The sequence below is a fragment of the Dermacentor albipictus genome, chromosome 2, assembly GCF_038994185.2.
Source record: "Dermacentor albipictus isolate Rhodes 1998 colony chromosome 2, USDA_Dalb.pri_finalv2, whole genome shotgun sequence".
Classification (NCBI taxonomy): domain Eukaryota; kingdom Metazoa; phylum Arthropoda; class Arachnida; order Ixodida; family Ixodidae; genus Dermacentor; species Dermacentor albipictus.
Window position 1 is genome coordinate 41,803,846 of NC_091822.1, and position 19,589 is coordinate 41,823,434.

At 49.0% G+C, this 19,589-nt stretch overlaps 1 protein-coding gene across 1 annotated transcript in view; it reads left to right on the top strand.

The window, feature by feature from the left end:
• Positions 1-3,246: 3,246 nt before the first annotated feature.
• The window catches only part of LOC135900697 (uncharacterized), a 129,764-nt gene continuing 113,421 nt past the window's right edge, over positions 3,247-19,589 (top strand). Inside the window, exons 1-2 of the mRNA XM_070532844.1 lie at positions 3,247-3,383; positions 7,006-7,216. Of these exons, the coding sequence (XP_070388945.1) occupies positions 3,337-3,383; positions 7,006-7,216 (258 nt within the window). The 5' untranslated portion in view covers positions 3,247-3,336. The remainder of the gene's footprint in view (positions 3,384-7,005; positions 7,217-19,589) is intronic.

Sequence of the window (19,589 nt, forward strand, 5' to 3'; positions counted from 1 at the left end):
GCGTCCAATGGCTCGTTGAGCGAAATAGCCGGCATCTATTGTCTGGAGCAGCGATACGCCACCTGAATTCCCATTGGCTGCGACGCCACGTCAGGAGCGTACTTCGATGGAGCTCCGATTGGCTGCGAAACCCCTCTTGAGCGGGCCTCGAAAGAGCAGAGTGGGCGGAAGGGTAGAACTGCTGAAGCACTATAGCGCGCCAGGAGCTGTCTCGTTGCGCAGGACTGTGGTGGTATATGGCGTTGGCACCGCAGGCTGCCTTCTGCTGGGTCGGGCCGCACGTACCGCTATTATATATTACTCGCAGTGCAACATTTCAAGGATCTCTCAGCGGTGTTCAGTTGGACATGAATGTTTTCGCATTCACGACTCATCAGAAGGGCTTAGGTGCTCTTGGATGTTTTCTTCCTTGACCAGAACATCGTGTAGGAGGAGGCGTTTCAGAATGGCTTTAATGTAATGGAATTCTTGTCCCTTCTACTGCCGGAGATCAAAGTACCGTCCGAGTAACAAATGCTTAACAGATGTTTAAGGATTACTAGGTATGAACCACTGGTAATGTGCCGCTATACCGTGAGAAAAACGATCCCATAAATTTCTCCGATGCTGAGCGAAATCGAACCCACGTCACAAGGTCTCCTCAAGGACAGCAATGCGATGCTGTAGCAGACTGCGCCACATGTGCGCATGACATGTGCTACTTTCCAATGAACGTTTTTCGCGCCAACGCTTTAGCGAGCTGCGCCTTGAATGCACTGCGTTTGCGCCGCTCTTCAATGAAGCTCTCGTTCATTTGGGTCACTGAGTATTTGCCACTGAGTACGGCAAGCGAGGGAACGATCTCAGTGCAGAGGAACTAGTGAGAGCTAGTTTCTCTGCAATGAGATTGGCGCACATCCACGGATGGACGCACACCCACGATTGACTCTTACGATTTACGCAATCCCACCGCGCTGGGAGTGGGTCATAGTACTGAGACTCTCAGAAGGCGTGCCAATATTTTTCCAGTGCCAAAGTTCTCGGGGCCACACAACGCGTTTTGAGTGTAGCGCATCAGCTCCCACCATAAAAATATAAATCGTGTGGACTTCCGGGCATGAGTCCTTACGCGGCAATCAGCAGGTAGACGCTTACGCCCGAGCGCATGCACACCGGGGGCCGCGAAAAGGGCGCTCGAGCAGTTCGACCCCGAGCCGATACCATTAACCTACACGCAATTCCTGCAACGTCACGGGCTTTCAGGAAGAGCACTACCACCGCCTCACAATGTAGAGGAAGCCGTAATACCGCGGAAACTCAAAACGAACATATCCGCACTTGAGTCTCTACCACGCCATACACCCTGCGCTGTATTCATATTAATGCCCATGCTGCGATCAATGCGCAAGGTTCTATCACATGGTGCGGGCTTGTGCAAGCACACCACAGTTCACACCCATAACAGGTCCCACCACACGGCGATAGCAGGCAGCGCTGTCCAGCTCCGAATTGACGGACCATCTCGACATGGTCAACCGAGCGAGAAGCGCAGCTAAGGCTGCTGGACTGCTGGACTGAGGGGACCACCCACTGCCGAGTGGAAAAGCATCCTGCGCTCGTGTGCTCTTCTGTATAAAGTTCATTCCCTCTCTGTATCCTTTAGCGTTCACAGCACCGGTGCGCCACACTTTTCGGCAGTACCACTAGATGACGCATTGTGCCCAGAAAAAAGGCGAGAGAGAGGAGCCCAGATGCCGCATGACGCGTTTCTCAGGGTTCGCGCGATAAGGCGCGTCATGTATTTCAGACGCCACGCGCAAGCTTCGCAGTGGGAGGGCTAGATGGCGCCGAATGGTCTTACAGGAGCGTAAAGGAGGACTCCCGCTGCAGTACATGCCTTGTACTTAACTCGTTTTTGACGATGGCAGTACGTTGGGCCGCTGTATTTATTCGACGCTGTCGCTTTACAGTAATCGTCAGATGACTTCTCTCGCAATTTTTGTGGTTGGTAGAGCACAGGTGCTCATGCTCATTAAACTGTATTTCCGGCTATAACGTCTCTTGATGGCGGTGAAGTTAAAGCTTTAGTGCTTACGGCTTGCGCCTACTCAGAGATGCCTGTTGAAAAAATTTCACTCAATCAGCGGACTCGGACAGTCGTGCACAGTCCGATTGCACGTCAGTGCTCTGTGATTCTAGGACGGCAGTGAGAAATTACGCCAGAGTAAGGGTGTGTGGTGAAGCCGCGCGTGTGTTGCGTGCGGTCGATCTCGAGAGTGAAAGTCGGTGTGTGGTGATAAAGTGGTTTCCGGCCCACATGTGCCGTGATGTGTCGCATCGCGGCAACGCAAACCACAACGAGATGGCGAACGCGGCGGCGCCAGAACTAACCAACCGTGCCGCTGTTACTGCGGTCGACCAGTCGTGGTGGTGGGAAACCAAGGACAAAATGACTTCCTACAATGAAATTGTGAAGTGGTACAGACTAGAGCGAAGGACTATTCCGCCACCTCATCCGGGCTTGACCCGTAAGGAAGGGGTTCTATATCGACAACTTCAAACGGGGTCGTTATTTACCCCGCTGCTGATGAGGCACGTGTGTCCAAGTGTTTATGTAAGTGACCTGTGTTGTGTGTGCCAAAAGGAAAGAGCCACCGCAGCTCACATCCTTTGGGACTATGCTAAGAATCCGCACGAAGCTGCAACGACAACAACGATCTCGCCGCGGCTCGAGGCCGCAACGAGGTGCTGAGATCAAGACGTCCAAGCCCAGGCCGTCCAGCAGATCTCGGTGGCCCTCGAAAGGCAACGACCGAGCGAAACCGTAGGGAGGCTGCTACGCCAAAAGAGGGGCAGGCGCGTTCGACCAAAGGTAGTAGTGCGGCCGCGGCCGAAGTAGAAGCACCACACGCCGCGAAGACTTCATGCCCGCGTCACGGTGACGCTTCCTAACAGGGGAAGGCTAACCATTCTGCAGGCCATGACAATGTTTCTTCACTCACTCACTCACTTGATCAGGATTCCTAAAAGCCAGCAGTGTGATTTATCAGGGTTATTCTGGTCGCAATATAATAATTATTTGTTTGTTTTTCTTCAAAATCTTATTCTCCTTGCTGCTTCACGCTAAGCGCTGCGCAACGGGCGACGTGTCTTATTATCCCTTTATAATTTGAATAATTTTAAGCTGTCCCTTATTAGTATTACTTTTTTCTTCTTTCTCTTCGTTCTACTGCCACATTCATGGCAAAGCTTACGTAGTGGGAATGTGTCCATGACAGCCTCGTCAGCATCATCATCACCGCGGTCGGTGCCAAAGCCCTTGCAAGCGCTGCCTCGGTTCTCGCATAGACTGCAGCTATGAACAAGATCGACGAAAGCGAACATCTCCGAGTGATTGCTGCCCCGTGAGTTTTCACAGAACATACCTCAGTGTGGCGTGCATTGGTTTAATTTCTAACGATCCTTTGCTGGCAGGCAATGCCATCTTGAGAAGAACTTTCTAAGCCTAGCTCTTGCAGCCTAACACGGATATTTTATTCGCTACGGTCTCCCGTTTCACTCTCCATTCGCTCCTGCGCAGATATGGAGAAAAAAACGCATCCAAATGCTTGGTTCGTCGGAAAATGCCGCTTTGTTTCTTCAGTAGCGCGCAGAAACGAGAGAGAGGACTTTCTCTGGCGACCTGGAAAGGGACAAAATGAGGCAGTCAAACAGGCAGTTGATGAGACATAATAGAAACTTCAGTGCGTATTGTAGCAAAGCCTAGTACTCGTGGCTATCAGGATCATTGGACCGATGAGGAGCCGTACGTGATAGTGAAAGCTTGCACGAGAACGAAAAAAAAAAAGCACTTGATGCAGCCCATTAGAGCGCTTTGGGTAGCTCCACAGGCTCATAGCCTGGATCACTATATTTCTCGCCTTGATGGCTAATCTAAAAGAAAGGAGGCAAGGACTTCTCCGCCCTCGATCAGGAGAAGCATTGCCCGCATGTTGTGTCTTGAATGCTACAATATACGAACAAAAAAAATGATACATGTTTGCGGTGGATTTTAGGAACAGTGCCGCGCGGTGCCGGAATCTCACCGCTAGAGAGCCATGTAAAAGAATAAAAAAAATGCAGAAATCGGCGACGCGTATACTGGAAAAGAAAATAAAAAAATGGATCCATGTACGAGCACGCTCAACCTGCATCGTTCCGTCGTGCACAATATTGTCGTGATTGGAGCACCAATATTGCGGTGGTATGTGCGAGTGTTGGCGCACTATGTGCGATTACTTTTAAAGAGAGTTTGTTTGCTTGGCTATTGTGGCACTTTCCTGTAACAAATTGAATGGCAAGACTGCTAGGAGAAAAAAAAAATTTCCCCTTTGTCCTCCACGCGCGTAACGTGGTGGGGCGCGGAGACATTAGAGAGTTTTAGTTTAGGGGACGCAAGCGGCTTGCGTACGCATCTACTAGGGGCGACGGTACTGCGCATGCGCAGACGCTGACGTAGAGGTCTGCGCATGCGCATAACCGTCGCCTCTAGTTCATGCGTACGCAAGCCGCTTGCGTCCCCTAAACTAAAACTCTGTATTGGCTCTCTCCAATTTGATGCACACGCCAGGCCATGTGGTTTAGCGTCGGTTTAGCGTCGGACTGGAAGCGTTGAGCATGCAGCATTAGGAATGCTGGTTTCGTCACAGTGACATTGGCTGTGAAAGGTAGAAAAAAACTGACGTACTGCGCCGACCAAAGTAAAACTAACACTAAAGAAGAACACACTTCGGCTTCCACACGGGAGCCTTGTCCACAGGTAAAAGAAACCGATGTGTTCGAGCAGTTCGCTTAAATAGGCTTTCGCCAGTGGTGCAGGCGGCGCGTGTACATTGACGGCAGATTGCCATCGCTCCTATTCAGAGTGGGCGGTGTGCAGTCTATCATGAGCGACTGAGGGTAAGGGCGTCGAGATGTCCTCCTTTTCTCTAGCAAGGACATGTGACTTACCACAGTCGATTGCGTGGTGCCCTGAAGTGACGTGCTCTGTCAAAGCACAAGATTTCAAATTTTATTTCTCACGTCATAATCCTGCTCTTTAAGACGCCTTTCATTGTAACCAGGGGTGCTATAACTTAAAGCTATTTGAAACTTTTCTATTCCAATTCTGCAATGAGCCCTCCGCGATTGGTCAAAAACTATTTTCGACCCCCCCCCCCCCCCACATCGCCTGTCTGTCACGCAACGTGACGAAAACCGCGATAGCTCCCCATCTGATATAACGTGTACACACTGATTATACATGATTGGACCGAACAAGAGAAAGAGTTATTTCTCATTCGACGAGTTTTCGCCGTTAGCCCTCGGCTGTTGGTCAAAAGTTTTCGAGCTGCACCCACTTCACCTGCCTGTCACGCGACGTCACAAATACGCGAAAACTCGTTGCGTCAAAGTGAGGTTGAGGCCGTGAAGACTCACCGTCCTCAACGCGCGGGGACTGCCTCGTCCTCCTCTGCTACCTAGGTGTAGGTTAAGAGGCGGGCACCCCAGCTCGGTGGAACAATAAAGTTTTCAATTCAAAATACGCATTAAATAGGAATTAATACGCTGAACAAAACTGGAATTTTTTCTGAATAGCCGCAGGTTCCCCGTTCCAAAAGGAATAAAAGATGGCTGCCGCAGATCGCTCAGGCACTGGCTACTCGCGCCTACCGGAGCGCACGGCTTTATTTAAAACTTTCTGCGTGGTCGTGTAACGTTTTCTTACACCTTCGGCACGTTTACTATTTCGTCCTGCCAAATCTTCTTTGCTGAGGATCCGCTTTAGCGTCATTCTTAAGCTTCCGTTGCATGCCGCCGCGATTTTCGGGCAGGCCACCGCAAGCTAAGTAAGGGAAAGCGGACCAATCGCAGACGCTGGCACCACCCTCTTAATCCATTTATCGATATTCAGTGCGCTGGCTCGGCCCCTCGAAACCCTCTCCACTTGAGTGTCGTCCTCGCCTCCTGGCACCCAATTACAAATGAAAAACTACTCAACGTAGGCAATGTTATATGTCGTGAAAGCAAAGTGACCTCCTATGAAGTAAGAGAGCCTTTGATTGGGCTGTTGAGGCAACGCTGCGGGTCACCGCCCTTGTGCTTGCGGTGGCCGTTACGCAAATTTGACATCAGGAGATCGGAATAAAAACATATTGGAATAGTTTTACGTTGTAGGGCTCCAGTTAAGCTAATATACACGTAGTAACAATCCACGCAGGAGACAAGGTACACAACGGCTGGGAATTTTTCTTTTGGTAATTTGTCCTTAACATTGACGACCCGTTGTTGCTGTTTCTGGTTTGGAACATATGCCACTTGAACATTGTAAGAACGCAGAACGTGGCTTAGAGCTTACCTTAGGCACGGGATATATGGTATTCTGGTGTGGTTTTGATTAGAGACTGCGCAGGGTAAGTGTGGACGTGTCGTTAGTCATTTAATGGCATTCAAGTAAGAATTTGGATATCAACTGGCTGATAGTTCCCGCCGTACCACGCTTACGTCGGTTGCGCAGTCTTTCTGCCTTGTGCATATTTGCTGCGTGCGTCGTACCTACCGCCGAGTTATGAGAAGATTGCATTGGTGTTCGCCTGCAAAATATGAAATGTTACAGGAAATGCCACCAAATTGTGTATTCACATCAGAATTGAATGAATGTCAACGCTACGCTGCAAAGAATTCAGAAGAAAACGAAAATCGTCAATTACAGAAAGGGACTGGGGGGAAACGACCGTTGACGGTTTACCCGCCTATATTTTTTTTCAATTAGATAATCGACTTCCATGGCGACACCGTACGCACAATGAGGAGGCAGTTCCGTGTTCGCTATCAGAGGGCGTACACATTGTGTTACTTATGTAGCGGTCCATGATCAGACACGTTGCGTCGCTGAAGCAGCTCGAAAGAAAAAAAAAACGAACATAAGGGCATAAAAAAATTGCATAACTCTCGCAGTGCACCTTAGTGCACTGTACAATACACGCGTCCCACTGTCACCACATGCAGGGATGTCGCCGCTCGAGTCATCGGGAGGTCGCGTCCGTCCGACAGCTCTGCTTCTTTGAGGGCGAGCGGAACGAGAGACGGCGATATGGGGCGCCTGGACGATGGAGCCGGGCTCAGCTGGGAGCTCAAGTTCAGGATCCTAATAGCCGGGGTTTGCCTACTATTGCTCGCGCTCTTTCTGTTGACGGAGTACGCCACCCTCCATAGCGCGGTAAGCACACCACTGTGCGAGCTAGCACAAACGCAGCTCCAAAAGCAAGTGGGACGGCTCCACTATGTCGCTAAAGGCTGCCGACAATAAGCTAGGTATCTTACCTAGCTTATTGCGCTGCCGTACAGAATACGAAGGAGCGGGTAAAAGGCAAAACACGAACAGATGTTTGTCCAGTTAAGCTCAATAAGAACAACAGTTTTACTGACTGTCGTATGGGTGTGGTTTATAAAATTCCCCTTAGCTGTGGCCAGTTATACGTACGGCAAACGGGACGGTGTATCAATCAGAGGCTAATGGAACATAAAAGGTCGTTAACCGGTGGATCGCCTTCTAATATTTCGCTACATTGCCGAGATTGTAACTGAACGCCAGAGTTAGATGAATGCGCGATATTGTACATGCACAAGAATGAAGTTACGCACCTCATGGTAGAGGCATGGCATATCTATAATGATGGAAGTGCGTGCGTGAGTCAGCCTTTGATTACTTTACACAAGGAAGAGATTAAGTGCTTAACAGTTATCTCTCGGGTAGACCGGCACGTGTACCCGATTGACACGTGGTGTTACCATTCCTGAGCATGCGCAGATTAGTTTTGTGTGTTCTTTCTTTTTGTCGCCTCAGTGCTCCCTTCAGTTGATAGTCGGCGTTCGTGTTGTCCACTTCTCTACTCTTGTGTCCTGTCTGCACGCCTCACTTCTATTTTGCATAATGCATTATTACCAACTAGCTCAGCTTTCTGTCGTTCTGTCTTTCTTAGTGCGCTTGTATGGCCAGAAGAATGGGAACATGCATTGCATGCACTGTGTAGTCTTGATTTTAGGGAAATGCCTGATATGTACTTACCCCCCCCTCTCCCCCCAGCTATTCTGCTTCAGACTGGCACGGTGACAATCAGCTGTGAAGAATGATTCACTAACCCCTCGTATTTTCCTTAGTGTTACCGACGGTACCACTGCTTCAGCCTAAAGTAAATGTAGAATTCTGTCAGAGCAAATGGTTCAAAAAGGAACTGCAATAACTAGTTGCACAGCAACAGGTCCAGCCCAATGTAATTTGAAAGAATTTGCAGGCGAGCTTGCTGGTATGCATCCACGGTAGAAAAACAGCGCTAAAAACACGGACAGAAGGAAGAACACAGGACGAAGGTTGTCCTTTATTCTTTCTGTACATGTTTTTAACACTTTTTCTACCAAGGGGAAGACCACAAGAACGTTTGTTCCTCGGGCTTTAAATCACTGCACTCCAGCACGGAAGCCATGCTAAGGATGTGAACCGTAACACTTCATTTCGTTCGCTTGATTCTCAGTATGCTTCCCAGAAAATAATTGTATATGAGCCGAACACAGTGGCCCGACTGACACTTCATAAATCTTAAGTTTCATGAAGAAACTTCAGTTTCTTCATGTGTCAGTTACACTGCCCTAGGTGCCTTGTTTGGTGTGCACTGCATAACTGCAGACAGATGTGCACCGCATAACTGCAGATGGGAAGTTACGAAACCAGGTCGCGGGATCGAATCTCGGCCACGGCGGCCGCATTTCGATGGGGGCGAAATGCGAAAACACCCGTGTACATAGATTTAGGTGCACGTTAAAGAACGCCAGGTGGTCAAATTTCCGGAGTCCTCCACTACGGCGTGCCTAATAATCATAAATTGGTTTTGGCGCGTAAAACCCCATAATTTAAGTAATTTTTAAGTTTACGAACTTGTAGCCTTAGAAAATGCAGGGCTATTTGTACTTGTGTTTAATGTGCATGTGACTGTCTTAGGTGGTAAGCTCTTCATTCTGTCTCGCTAAGGTTGCCAAATGGCTTGTCTTCGAGAGAGCCCTCTCATCCACTTCTTTTAGAATTAGGGGCACTTAATCTCGAAGAGCTCTGTATCACCATGCGTTTCTATAAGCCGATAAAGACTGCATCCAAGCCACGGCTCCTGCTTCTTTGTCACAAAACTGGCCTCGTGTACTTCTATGACCGTGTAAAAACCTTCCTGCATTAGGCATTGGGCATTCCAGCATTGGGTATTGCGGTACGACATATCACGTGCGGTAACGATCTTTGGCGTGAGCATGCTGTGAGCAACACTTCAATCTTGTCTCCATCGGGATATTTTGTAAGCCATTGTAGATGTATACCTACACGACCTGTAAGATATCCCATCTACCATGTTAATGCAAGGCACATCATGCATCTGTGTAGTCATTTGCAGGTGGACTGCTTTCGTGAGTACGCACTGCGTTAAAACTGATTTCAACTTGACTTTCTAGTTTCCATGCTTCTTTGCATTGGGTGCTGCATTTACCTGCCGCGCAGGCAGTGCTCTCATAATATTGTTTGGTACTGGTAGTGAGAGTAGTGTAGCGGTGACCCTTAGTATGCGCTGTCGTGTCTCTCACGTCCATATAATCACTGTACGCAACCTGCAAAAAATTAATAACATCTGTATATTTCCTTAGGTTTACTTTCGGTGAATGTCAATGTCTACTTGCATTTCATACCCACTTGGTCTACGCTTGTATCTGCTTCAGCAGACGTCTTGCGTCTTCTTTATGGAAGAAGAATGTCTACCATGGGCCATTAATTTCATTGAAAGAGTCCATAACGACCATTCTGGTAAGGGCGTTGGCTAGATCATGTTTGAAATATTTTAGGTTCATTGTAGGCTTCAAGTACAAAGGCGGGGGATAACAAGATTTATATAGGTGATAAAACGTACCACTTCTTTCCAACGTTACAGTCACTTGTTGCAAATATTTTTATTTCCTGAATTTTATTTGGGCTGATTTAAAGTTCGCACTTCCTAGTTCAATTTATAATAGCTAAATTTACTTATTTATTGTCGTTCACACTCCGAAACGAAAAAACATGCTTTTGCTGCGAAATTGTAGCTTTATATATAGTAATGGTGTGTACGTGGTTAATTTATGATCAGCTGACGGCTCACGTCAACGGTACTTTGTGTGTTGCGATAGGCATCGTCTGAACGAGCACAGCTGACGCAGACTGGCGCACTCCTACCTGCTGCAACAACTGTGTTACAAGTTTCGCTTCCGCCACCATACCTTTATTGCGCGCATTCACAGGAAAAAAAAGAGAACAGCGTCTGTAAAAAACCTAATGTACGTATTTCATAACTACTTCGCCGCAATATGGTTCTACAATGTGGCGAAGCATAAAAGTTTTTAGCGATTTGTTTAACTCGTTCGTTAGAGTAAAAAAAAAAGAAGAAAACACCCGTTTTTATAGATCTCGTAGAAAAAAGTTATTTGCCACTACAAATAATATTCCGGCACCCATTTCAGCATAGCACATTGTGCATAATGAAATGCTCTTTTTAAAAACACACGTTGCCATGTAAAAAAATATATTAGGTAAAACATAAAAATTATTGAATGCGCCATTTTTTCTGTCACTTGATGAAAACAATGAAAAACATGGTATCTACACAACCATTAATATCAAGGGAAATTTACAATACACATTTCAAACATAAATAACCCAGAAATAGTGTCCCAAAAATAAGTTTTCACTACACCACTGTTCTTCGGATACAAAAAAGAAACTAACACCACTTCATCGCTCATGCATGCCGCGATGCAGTTCCTAGATGTTGTGAAGCATAGGTGCACTTCGCACTTTTCCCACACAGCATCTGGTTTTTGTTCAACTTTGCTGTCCTCGTAACTCATTTTGCAGTTCCGCCTTTACGACATATTCTGAGGATGGTCCGACGGGAAGTCCAAGAAACGTACTTCACTAGTTCGTCTAAAGTGATGCGCCTCTTCCAAGACCGATCGCCCTACAACTACAAGAATATGCATCCAAGCATATCTGTTCGCATTTTTGCAGATTGTCTTTATCAACTGTGCAGAGAATAACAGTAGAAAGAAATCCCACGCTGTCGTTAACTGTCTTGCGCTGATCCATGGTGATGGGCCGAGATGTGCTACGGGCGCCCTTCTTGGGGTGAACGGAAGTTTGTTTGCTGCTGATGGCAGCACATCGTAAGCAAGCAAAGTATGTACGCTGAAGATAATCAGTAGAGCTCTCAGGTCGTGAAAAAACATAACCAGATATTCCATTCCGGACTATCGTTAGTGAAGAAGGTTCGTGGCAGATAAACGTTAGTCGGTTTTTGCAAAAGCATCTCAAAACGCTTGCTTTGGATGATCCGTTCTTCACAAAGAAATCTACGGATGTCGCGCTGTTTCTTGAGAGCACAGACAACATTGGCTTTGGTTTTTCCGTAGATGTACAAGACTTGTTTTATTCTGTGCCTCAAGATCAGCTTTCGTTGGCTGTTAGAGAATGCGTAGAAGCAAACGGCGAAGTGTCATTCCGGAACTCAACAGGCTTGTCAATAGATAATTTTATATCGTTGTTGCAGTTTTACCTCAAATCTACTTTTATTGTTTATGACAACCTGCCTTTTTTGCAGCGCAACGGTATCTGCATTGGGTCCTGCGTGGCTCCAATTCTTTGCGATATTTTTTTAGCAAAGGTAGATAGATTTTTAGATAGGTCTTTTTTGGGGGGGTCCGTTTTAAAGGTTTTTAGATACGTAGATGACTTTTTAGTGCTTTTAAAAAAGCAGACGGCCTTCACCTACCTCTCTACAGTAGGTGAAGTTTTAAACGCATTTGACAAGCATGCACTTGGGCTAAATGTTACCCACGAACTACCTGACGCAAATGCCTTACAGTTTTTAGACCTGAAACTAACCTTTGATGAAGACCACGTTTGCTGGGGCTACTTCCCTCGCGCAAAAAAGGACTTGCTGCCATATGATTCAGCCATTCCAAAACTGTAAAAAGAGCTATAGCGTCGCACTGTTTGGAATCGTCTCTTCAGAAGTCGTGCCCGCACCTGATGCAGACAAGTTTTGAGAATCAGGCCAGCCGACTTGTGGCGGCGGGATTCCCCCATTCGGTTTTGATTGCGGTGTCTGAGACCCTCCTTCAGAAGATAAAACTGGGAACACGAGTAAAAGATGACCGTCGGAAGACCGACAAGCCTTTGGTTGTGCCGTACTTGCACAAGACTTCGCACAGTCTTAAGAAGGTTGCCAACAGGCATGGTGTTTCCGTTGTTTTTTCGGCACCCAACAAGCTGGCACAGTTGTGCCCACGCATCTGCAACCATAAAAAAAGAGGTTGCCAGCTAAAACATGAGAAGCCCTTCATCAAGTGTTCCACAGGAGTGGTCTACGCCATTCCCTTGAAGTGTGGAAAGGCTTATGTCGGCCAAACTGGCCGCTGCATTAATGAACGCTTGGGGGAACATGCCCGAAATCTAAGCAACTTAAAGGACAAGTACGCACATTTGGTCGCGCATGTAATTGGCTGCACAGGATGCGAGGCTCGTTTGGGAGAGACGAAGATTCTCGGCAAGAGTGCCGACGAGACGGCGCGCGTCAGTTTGGAAACGTTTTACATACACAAATATGGCAGCAAGTGCGTAAGCACCCCTTCTGTATCGCTTTTTGCGGCAGAGCTTCATTTTTTGGAAGCGGCTGCTTTCTGATTTCATTGTATCTTAATATCCCTCGTCTTTTGTTAGTGTTTGTCTAGTTTTATCGTTTTCTTTTTTCTTCGCGCCTGAATGCGTTGACTGCTGGCACGTTCGTTTATCGATGCGCATCATCATTTTCCCCGATTGTATCACTCCCTTCCCCTTTCGCTTATGCCTTTCCCCTTATATAAGGCACCCGTCTTCCGTTAATAAACGTTAGTTGACAGTCAGCGCTTGTGTCCTGTCCCTTACTTTGTGGTTGCATGTGTTTGCGCTGTAAACGTTTTTATGTCGTGAAAAAAGATCGGCAGATAAGCACACACAAGGAACGAGACTGGCGGTGAACAGCTGCGGATGTCCCATGCTGACTCGAAACATAGTTTGAATGTGCTTTTCTGTCATCTTTGAAATCCTTACTCGAGTCCTCCTCACCTAATTGAAGTGCGGGTGCAGCTAGTGTCGAGCATGATGCTTTTCTCGCGACGCAGCCGCGCGAAACGACGCCAACGATTTTCGATAATTCCGCCAGTGACACCGGCAGCGCCCTTTGCCGGGAGCTTACGAGACACGAGAAAACGGAATTCTTGGAAACTGGTTGAAATTGCCAAGTGCACATGTTGGGCATGAGGCGGACCTTAAGAAATGCGCTTTGGCGGAATAAAACGACTCTGACTCCAAACCAAGCCTCACTAGGGAAAGGCTGGCGTCATTTTCGGTTAACTGTCACCGCTCAGCACTGTCGGACTGCAAAGCCGGCGATATAATGTAATTCTTGACTTACTTCGAGTCATTTGCTTATAAAATATTGATGCTAGTGCGGAGTACTCGCGAGCGGCATGCTTCTTTCTCGAGCGTGGCAGAAGGCGACATCCACGCCTCTTTTCGCTACAACATACGCGCATTATTTCGCAGAAAGCTCCGTCAAAAATCACAACATCGCCGGAGTGCGAAAACTTAAACTGATGCTGAAAGTACAGTGCCTGTGTTAACTTCTGGATGGCCTTAGGTGGATAAGAAACGGCTCCAACATGTCGATATCAGTGATCTAAAGCATCGAACCCAGGTGATCAACTTGAATAGGCGTGGTAACGGAAGAGTTAAGTGATGGGTTGGGAACCGTTTTTGTTAGAGTTTCTGCTCGCAAATTTCACAGTTACTAACGTCTCAACGTCGGAACTTTGATCCACACATTAACCAAAATGTTACCTTCCCCGAAGCGGCGAAGCGCCAACTCTTCACCGAACAGCTGATCGCTCGTCGCCTTCAGTTTTCTCTCGCAAACAGGCGTGACGCTTGCATCGCTCACTTTGTCAAACATATGCAGTTCCCTCTTGATACTTCTGCACCAGACCATGTCATAAACTTACGTCACCAAACAGACCACTCATAAATCCTTATTTATTTGTTTAGTGCGTCTAGGTACGGCTTCGTATGAGGCATTGTGCTTCTGCGTCATTACAATTGCATTCCCGGCTATGCATGTACAGACATATACTTTGTTGCTGCTTCGTCTAGTTAAAATAGTGAATGCTTTAGGCGCGCTCCTGCGAATACATGCGACCAAAATTTGAAGGACGCTTAAGCTTCCACTTTTAAGAATGGAACGCGATAGCTTTCAAAGATCCCTGACTGCTTCTCACTCTTCCCGGCAACTGCAGTGTATGTAACCGTAATGTTTACCGGGTAATGCTCGCGGCGCACGCAATGCACGTGGGCGGGATTTCTGGTAGAAACGCGGCCTTTTGCATGGGCAGTGATGCAGCCAAGGCGCGCGCCATCTGGCGGTGTTTCAAGGAAGCGTGCGCGTCGCTCTGTGAACTCCGAGATATTTAAGCTCCGGCGTGGGTAAATGGCGGACGCCGCCTCCAGTCTATGCATTGTAGAAACGCTGGAAAAGACATTTGAGTGTTCGCTTAACAGAATTATGTTTTCTCGCATATTAAAATTACAATGCGAGAGCTATCACATCTGTAATTCTGTGCAGGTTATAGTTTACGATTTTGCACGTATTTTAGCTCGAGAAATTCAACAGCTCAATAGATTCCTTGCTGCACATGGAAGGCCTGGGTATGCATGGTTCAAAAACTTTTTGCCGAAGCGACGTCCAACGCCAGATTTTCTGCGACACGGGCTCCTTAACGCTGTCACGGTAAAATCTGTGTGCAATAGCTTACTTCTACAGCAATCAATTCCAGCTAGGTTGCGTACAGAGAGCTACATGAGGCTCGATTTTATAATGAAAGAGGTGTTTATAAGCAAATATTAGCGGTATATAAATGCAACATAGACAAATGGTTAAAATTGGATATGCCTAATTTAGGCAGGAATATGTCTTTAGAAACAACAAAAAAGCAAACAGAAATTGTACAAGATCGCTGTACATTTGGAAGACGCTCCGTATTTGTCTTGGAAGACAAATACGGCGGATGGTCGACCTTCCTTCCACCTGAAGTATGAATAGAGCCTCTTTTGTTTGTGACTGTCATTGTGCCCGCCATGATATAAAAATGCACCATTGGTTATTGTTTTATTGGATCACATCTTACTGTAATAAATACCATGAAAAAAAACCGTATTCATTAAGAAAAACTGTTTGTAATATCAGCAAGCTTGCTAGCCCGCCATCGCAAGGACAAGCGCTGTAGTCGAAAAAATACGTTTATGTAAGGGGAGCACAAGTGCGAACAGGGTTGCCGTTGGTGGCTACTTTGCGCCAAATTGGCTACTTTTCGACCCCGTCTGGCGATGAAAATTTCACGTTGGCTCCTTGGCTACTTTCTGGCTACTTTGAACTTCTATTTTGGCGCATTCACTAGCCATTTTTTTTGCAATCGCATATACAATAGCAAGCAAGAACAAAGAAGAACAATTATTTTTAAAGCTTTGCTCTCCTCATGGCTGTTCCGGTCGCCTTGACGCGCGCGCGCCATAGCGCGCGCGTCCTGTACGCATATATTCTCTCCGCCGGCGGTGCGCACATAGAGACCAACTAGCAGACGCGGGTGCGCAGACGCACGGACTCTGGGTGATGGGCGCACGTCGAAGCAAAGCCCGTGAGGACGTTGCGCGACATCTGGAGAAAAAATTCTAGCGCACGGCGAAGCAAAGGCCGCAAGGACGCTGCGCTCCATCTGGAGAAAATAACACTAATCTAGAGTACTTTCTCCGTTAGGGTCATGCATCCGAAACCATGCGTTTAGGTGCAGCCGTGTGCACGGCATGACACCAGAGAGGAACGATGATGATGATGAAGCAACATTTGCTGGGCCCGAAATAAATCGGTGGTGCACGCAGGCACCAGACGGGGTGGTTCCCTAGTTACGGGAACCATATGTTTCCAGCAGCTCCTGGCCCCTGTCCGTCAGTGCGAGCTGAATCGGTAGGGCGGGGCTGGATAACAAGGTCTCCCATCGCTCAAGGGGTTGGGGTTTGGGGGTGTTGGTGGGAAGGGGAGGAGGGGGGGTCTTGAGCTCTGTGCACTCTGCCAAGATGTGCGGCAGGGTACCCTTTTCTCTTCTGCAAAAAGGACAGAGCATATCGTATTCCGCAGGGTACATGCGGTTCATGAGTACGGGGTGCGCAAGCGATCCCGCCTGCGCTCGACGCAGGATCGTCTGTTGTTGCCTGGTGAGTTTGGCGTGCGGTTCTGGCAGTCTGCACCTTTCCTCTCGATACATCCGGGTAATGTCCCGAAAGCTGGTAACCGGGTGCGGTAGCTCTTCCGGCTCGTGCTCGGCCCGGATCGACATTTCTCGGGCATGGTAGTCGGCGATGGTGTTGCCTGCTACGTGCGAGTGAGCCGGGACCCACACGAGCTCTATGGCTCCTCCCGGAGGCTTGTGCTTGGCTAGAATGGCTCGGGCCGCGGAGGAGATTACCCCCCTGCGGAAGCTTCTGTAGGCTGTCTTTGAGTCGGTGACTACGGTGTCCACGCTCGGCTGTGTGAGTGCGAGGGCCACGGCCACTTCTTCGGCAACTGCGGGGTCTGCTGTCTTCAGGGACGCGCTGACGATCAGCCTGTCTTTTGATGTAACCACCACCGCGGCACGGTCACTGTGTTTTCGGAGCGAGGCGTCCGCGTAGAGGACCCTGGGGTTCTCTTCCAGTTTCCGGGCTAGTGCTTTAGCTCGCGCGGTGCGCCTCTCGTCGTCCTTGCCCGGCGTCATGTTCCGGGGAAGGGGTTTTGTCTGAATGATCGTTTTCCAGTCTTCCGGATGGGCCATCTTGATGGGTACTGGCTCGATCTGCCATCCTATTTTGCGTAGGAGGGCTCGTCCGTGTACCGTGTGACTAAGCCGGATTCTCTGATTAGAGAGGTGGGCTTCGATGAGCTCCTCCACAGTGTTGTGGGCGCCCATGTCTAGCAGTTTTTGAGTGGACGAGTAAATAGGCATGCCCAGTGCTTGTTTCGTTGCCTTACGAAACATCGTGTTTAGAGTGTCCCTATTCGCCTTCGTCAGCTGGAGATACGGCGCGGCGTAGGTAACCCGCGACACGACGAACGCGCGTACCAGGCGCATGGCATCGTCCTCTTTAAGTCCTCGGTTTCTGTTAGATACCCTCCGAATCATACCAAGTATCTGGTCGGTTGAAGTCTTGATTTTTGTGATGGCGGCCTGTGCCTTCCCGTCGCTCTGTAGAAGTAGGCCGAGAATCCTAATCTGCTGTGTTGGCTTGATCGTAGTTCCAGCGATGGTGATAGTCACGTTCGGCGGCAGCTCCTTCTTGGATTTTCCCGGTTGGATCATGAGCAGCTCTGATTTCTGGGGAGCGCAGCTCAGTCCGCACGACTTTGCGTACTCGTGCACGGTCGTTGCCGCCCGCTGCAAGACTTCCTCCATCCAGGCATCGGATCCGGCTCGGGCCGTCCACACCGTAATATCGTCGGCGTAGAACGCGTGGTCCACGCCTTCAATTTGCTTGAGTAGATCGGGCAGGGGCAGCAGGGCCAGATTGAAGAGCAGGGGCGACAAGACCGATCCCTGAGGGGTGCCCCTATCGCCGAGTTCGACAGGGTCCGACTTCTCTTCCCCTATCCTGATGGTCGCCGTTCGGTTCGACAGAAAATCTTTTATGTAGCCAAATGTCTTTCGGCCACACCGGGTTTTGTTTAGATTTTGCAACACGCTCGCGTGGGACACGTTGTCAAATGCTCCCTTCAGGTCGAGAGCGAGTATCCCGCGCGGCGCGTGCCTCGTTGCCGGCTTGACGACCAGTTCGTGGAGTTGGATCATCACGTCTTGGGTGCTGAGATGTTGCCTGAAGCCGTACATCGTCTCTGGCATCTGATCCGTTTCTTCGAGGTGCTTCTGTAGCCGGCGAAGGACCATGCGCTCCATCACCTTCCCCACGCAGGATGTGAGGGAGATGGGCCGCATGTTGTCTATCGTGAGGGCCTTTCCGGGCTTTGGAATGAAGCGGACCTCGGCGTCCTTCCATTCCTTCGGCAACTGCGAGCTCTCCCAGGCTTCGTTAATGTGCTCCAGGAGGCCGCTGGCTGCTGTACCGCTCATGTTACCGAGTAATTTGTAAGTTATGGCGTCCCTGCCGGGTGCACTTCTCTTGTTACTGTCATCTATCGCTGTCCACAGTTCTGTCATGGTAAATGGCCGGTCCAGTTCTTCGTTGACGGGTCCTTCGTACCTCTCGGGCACCGGGTACTGGCCCTTCTCTGTCTTTAAGTACTTGGCCTTCAGGTCTTCCAGGAGCCTGCGGCCGTCTCCCTTGTACGTGTTCAATACTTTGGTGAGGTTGCGATTGGTCGCAGTTTTGCTACTAAGCGGGTCGATCAGATGCCTCAAGAGACACCACGTCTTCCACGTCGAGAGCTTGCCCTGCAGGCCGTCGCAGGTCTTCAGCCAATTTTCCTTACATAGTTTGGCCGCGTGCTCGGCGATCTGTTTGTTCAAGACTGCTATGCGCTTGGCCAGCTTTCTGTTGTGTCTCTGACGTTTCCACCGCCGCGTTAACGAGTGCCGGGCCGCCCACATGTGGGTCAGTCTGGCGTCCACGTACGGTATCTGCGACGTCGTTGCGATTGCTTGGGTAAATTTATCGAGGGCCTTCTTCTGGTCCCTCACCCATTCGGTGTAGGTCCTTTGTGTTTCAGCTTGTCCCGATTCTTCCTCGGACGCCTCTTGTTCTTGGGTAAACTTTCGCATCTTGTCCCAATCTGTGATCCGCGCCGTCCCCAGCACAGCCCGATATCGGGAGCCTCGGATTGTAATGCCGATCACGCTGTGGTCAGACTCCAGGTCAACTTCTTCGCTTCTCCAGGAGACGTCTAGCGTGCCTGATAACCATGACAGGTCTGGCGTGGTGTCCCTCGCGGCACTGTTGCCTCTTCTGGTGGTTACGTCCGGCTCGTTCAGGAGGGCCAACTCGTGATCCTCCATTACTTTGGCCAATGCTTTTCCTCTCTTGGACTGAAACTTATAGCCCCACGTTGTGTGAGGGGCGTTAAAGTCGCCGAGGATCAGGAGTGGTCTGGTCCCCGCCAACCCTTTCGCCTGGCTCACGATGCGGTCAAATTCGTACTGCCGTTGTGACGGCCGGCAGTACGCGCTCATTACAAATAAATTACCCGAGCTGCCAATTTCTCTCGCATGAATTTCGACCAGCGTGTGCTCGCACCCACCCTGCGCCGTGACATGTTGAGTTGCCGCCACGTTGCTGCGGACGAGCACCGCCGTTCCTCTCTCTGTGGGGTCCGTGTAAGTGACGTACCCCGGTAGTCTTGGTTTCCCGTTTGTTTCTTGCAAAGCAATTACATCGGGCCTGTTTTCTTGCCCGTCAATGTATAATAATAGTTCCGCTTCTTTGTTGCGAATCCCGCGGCAGTTCCATTGGTAAATTA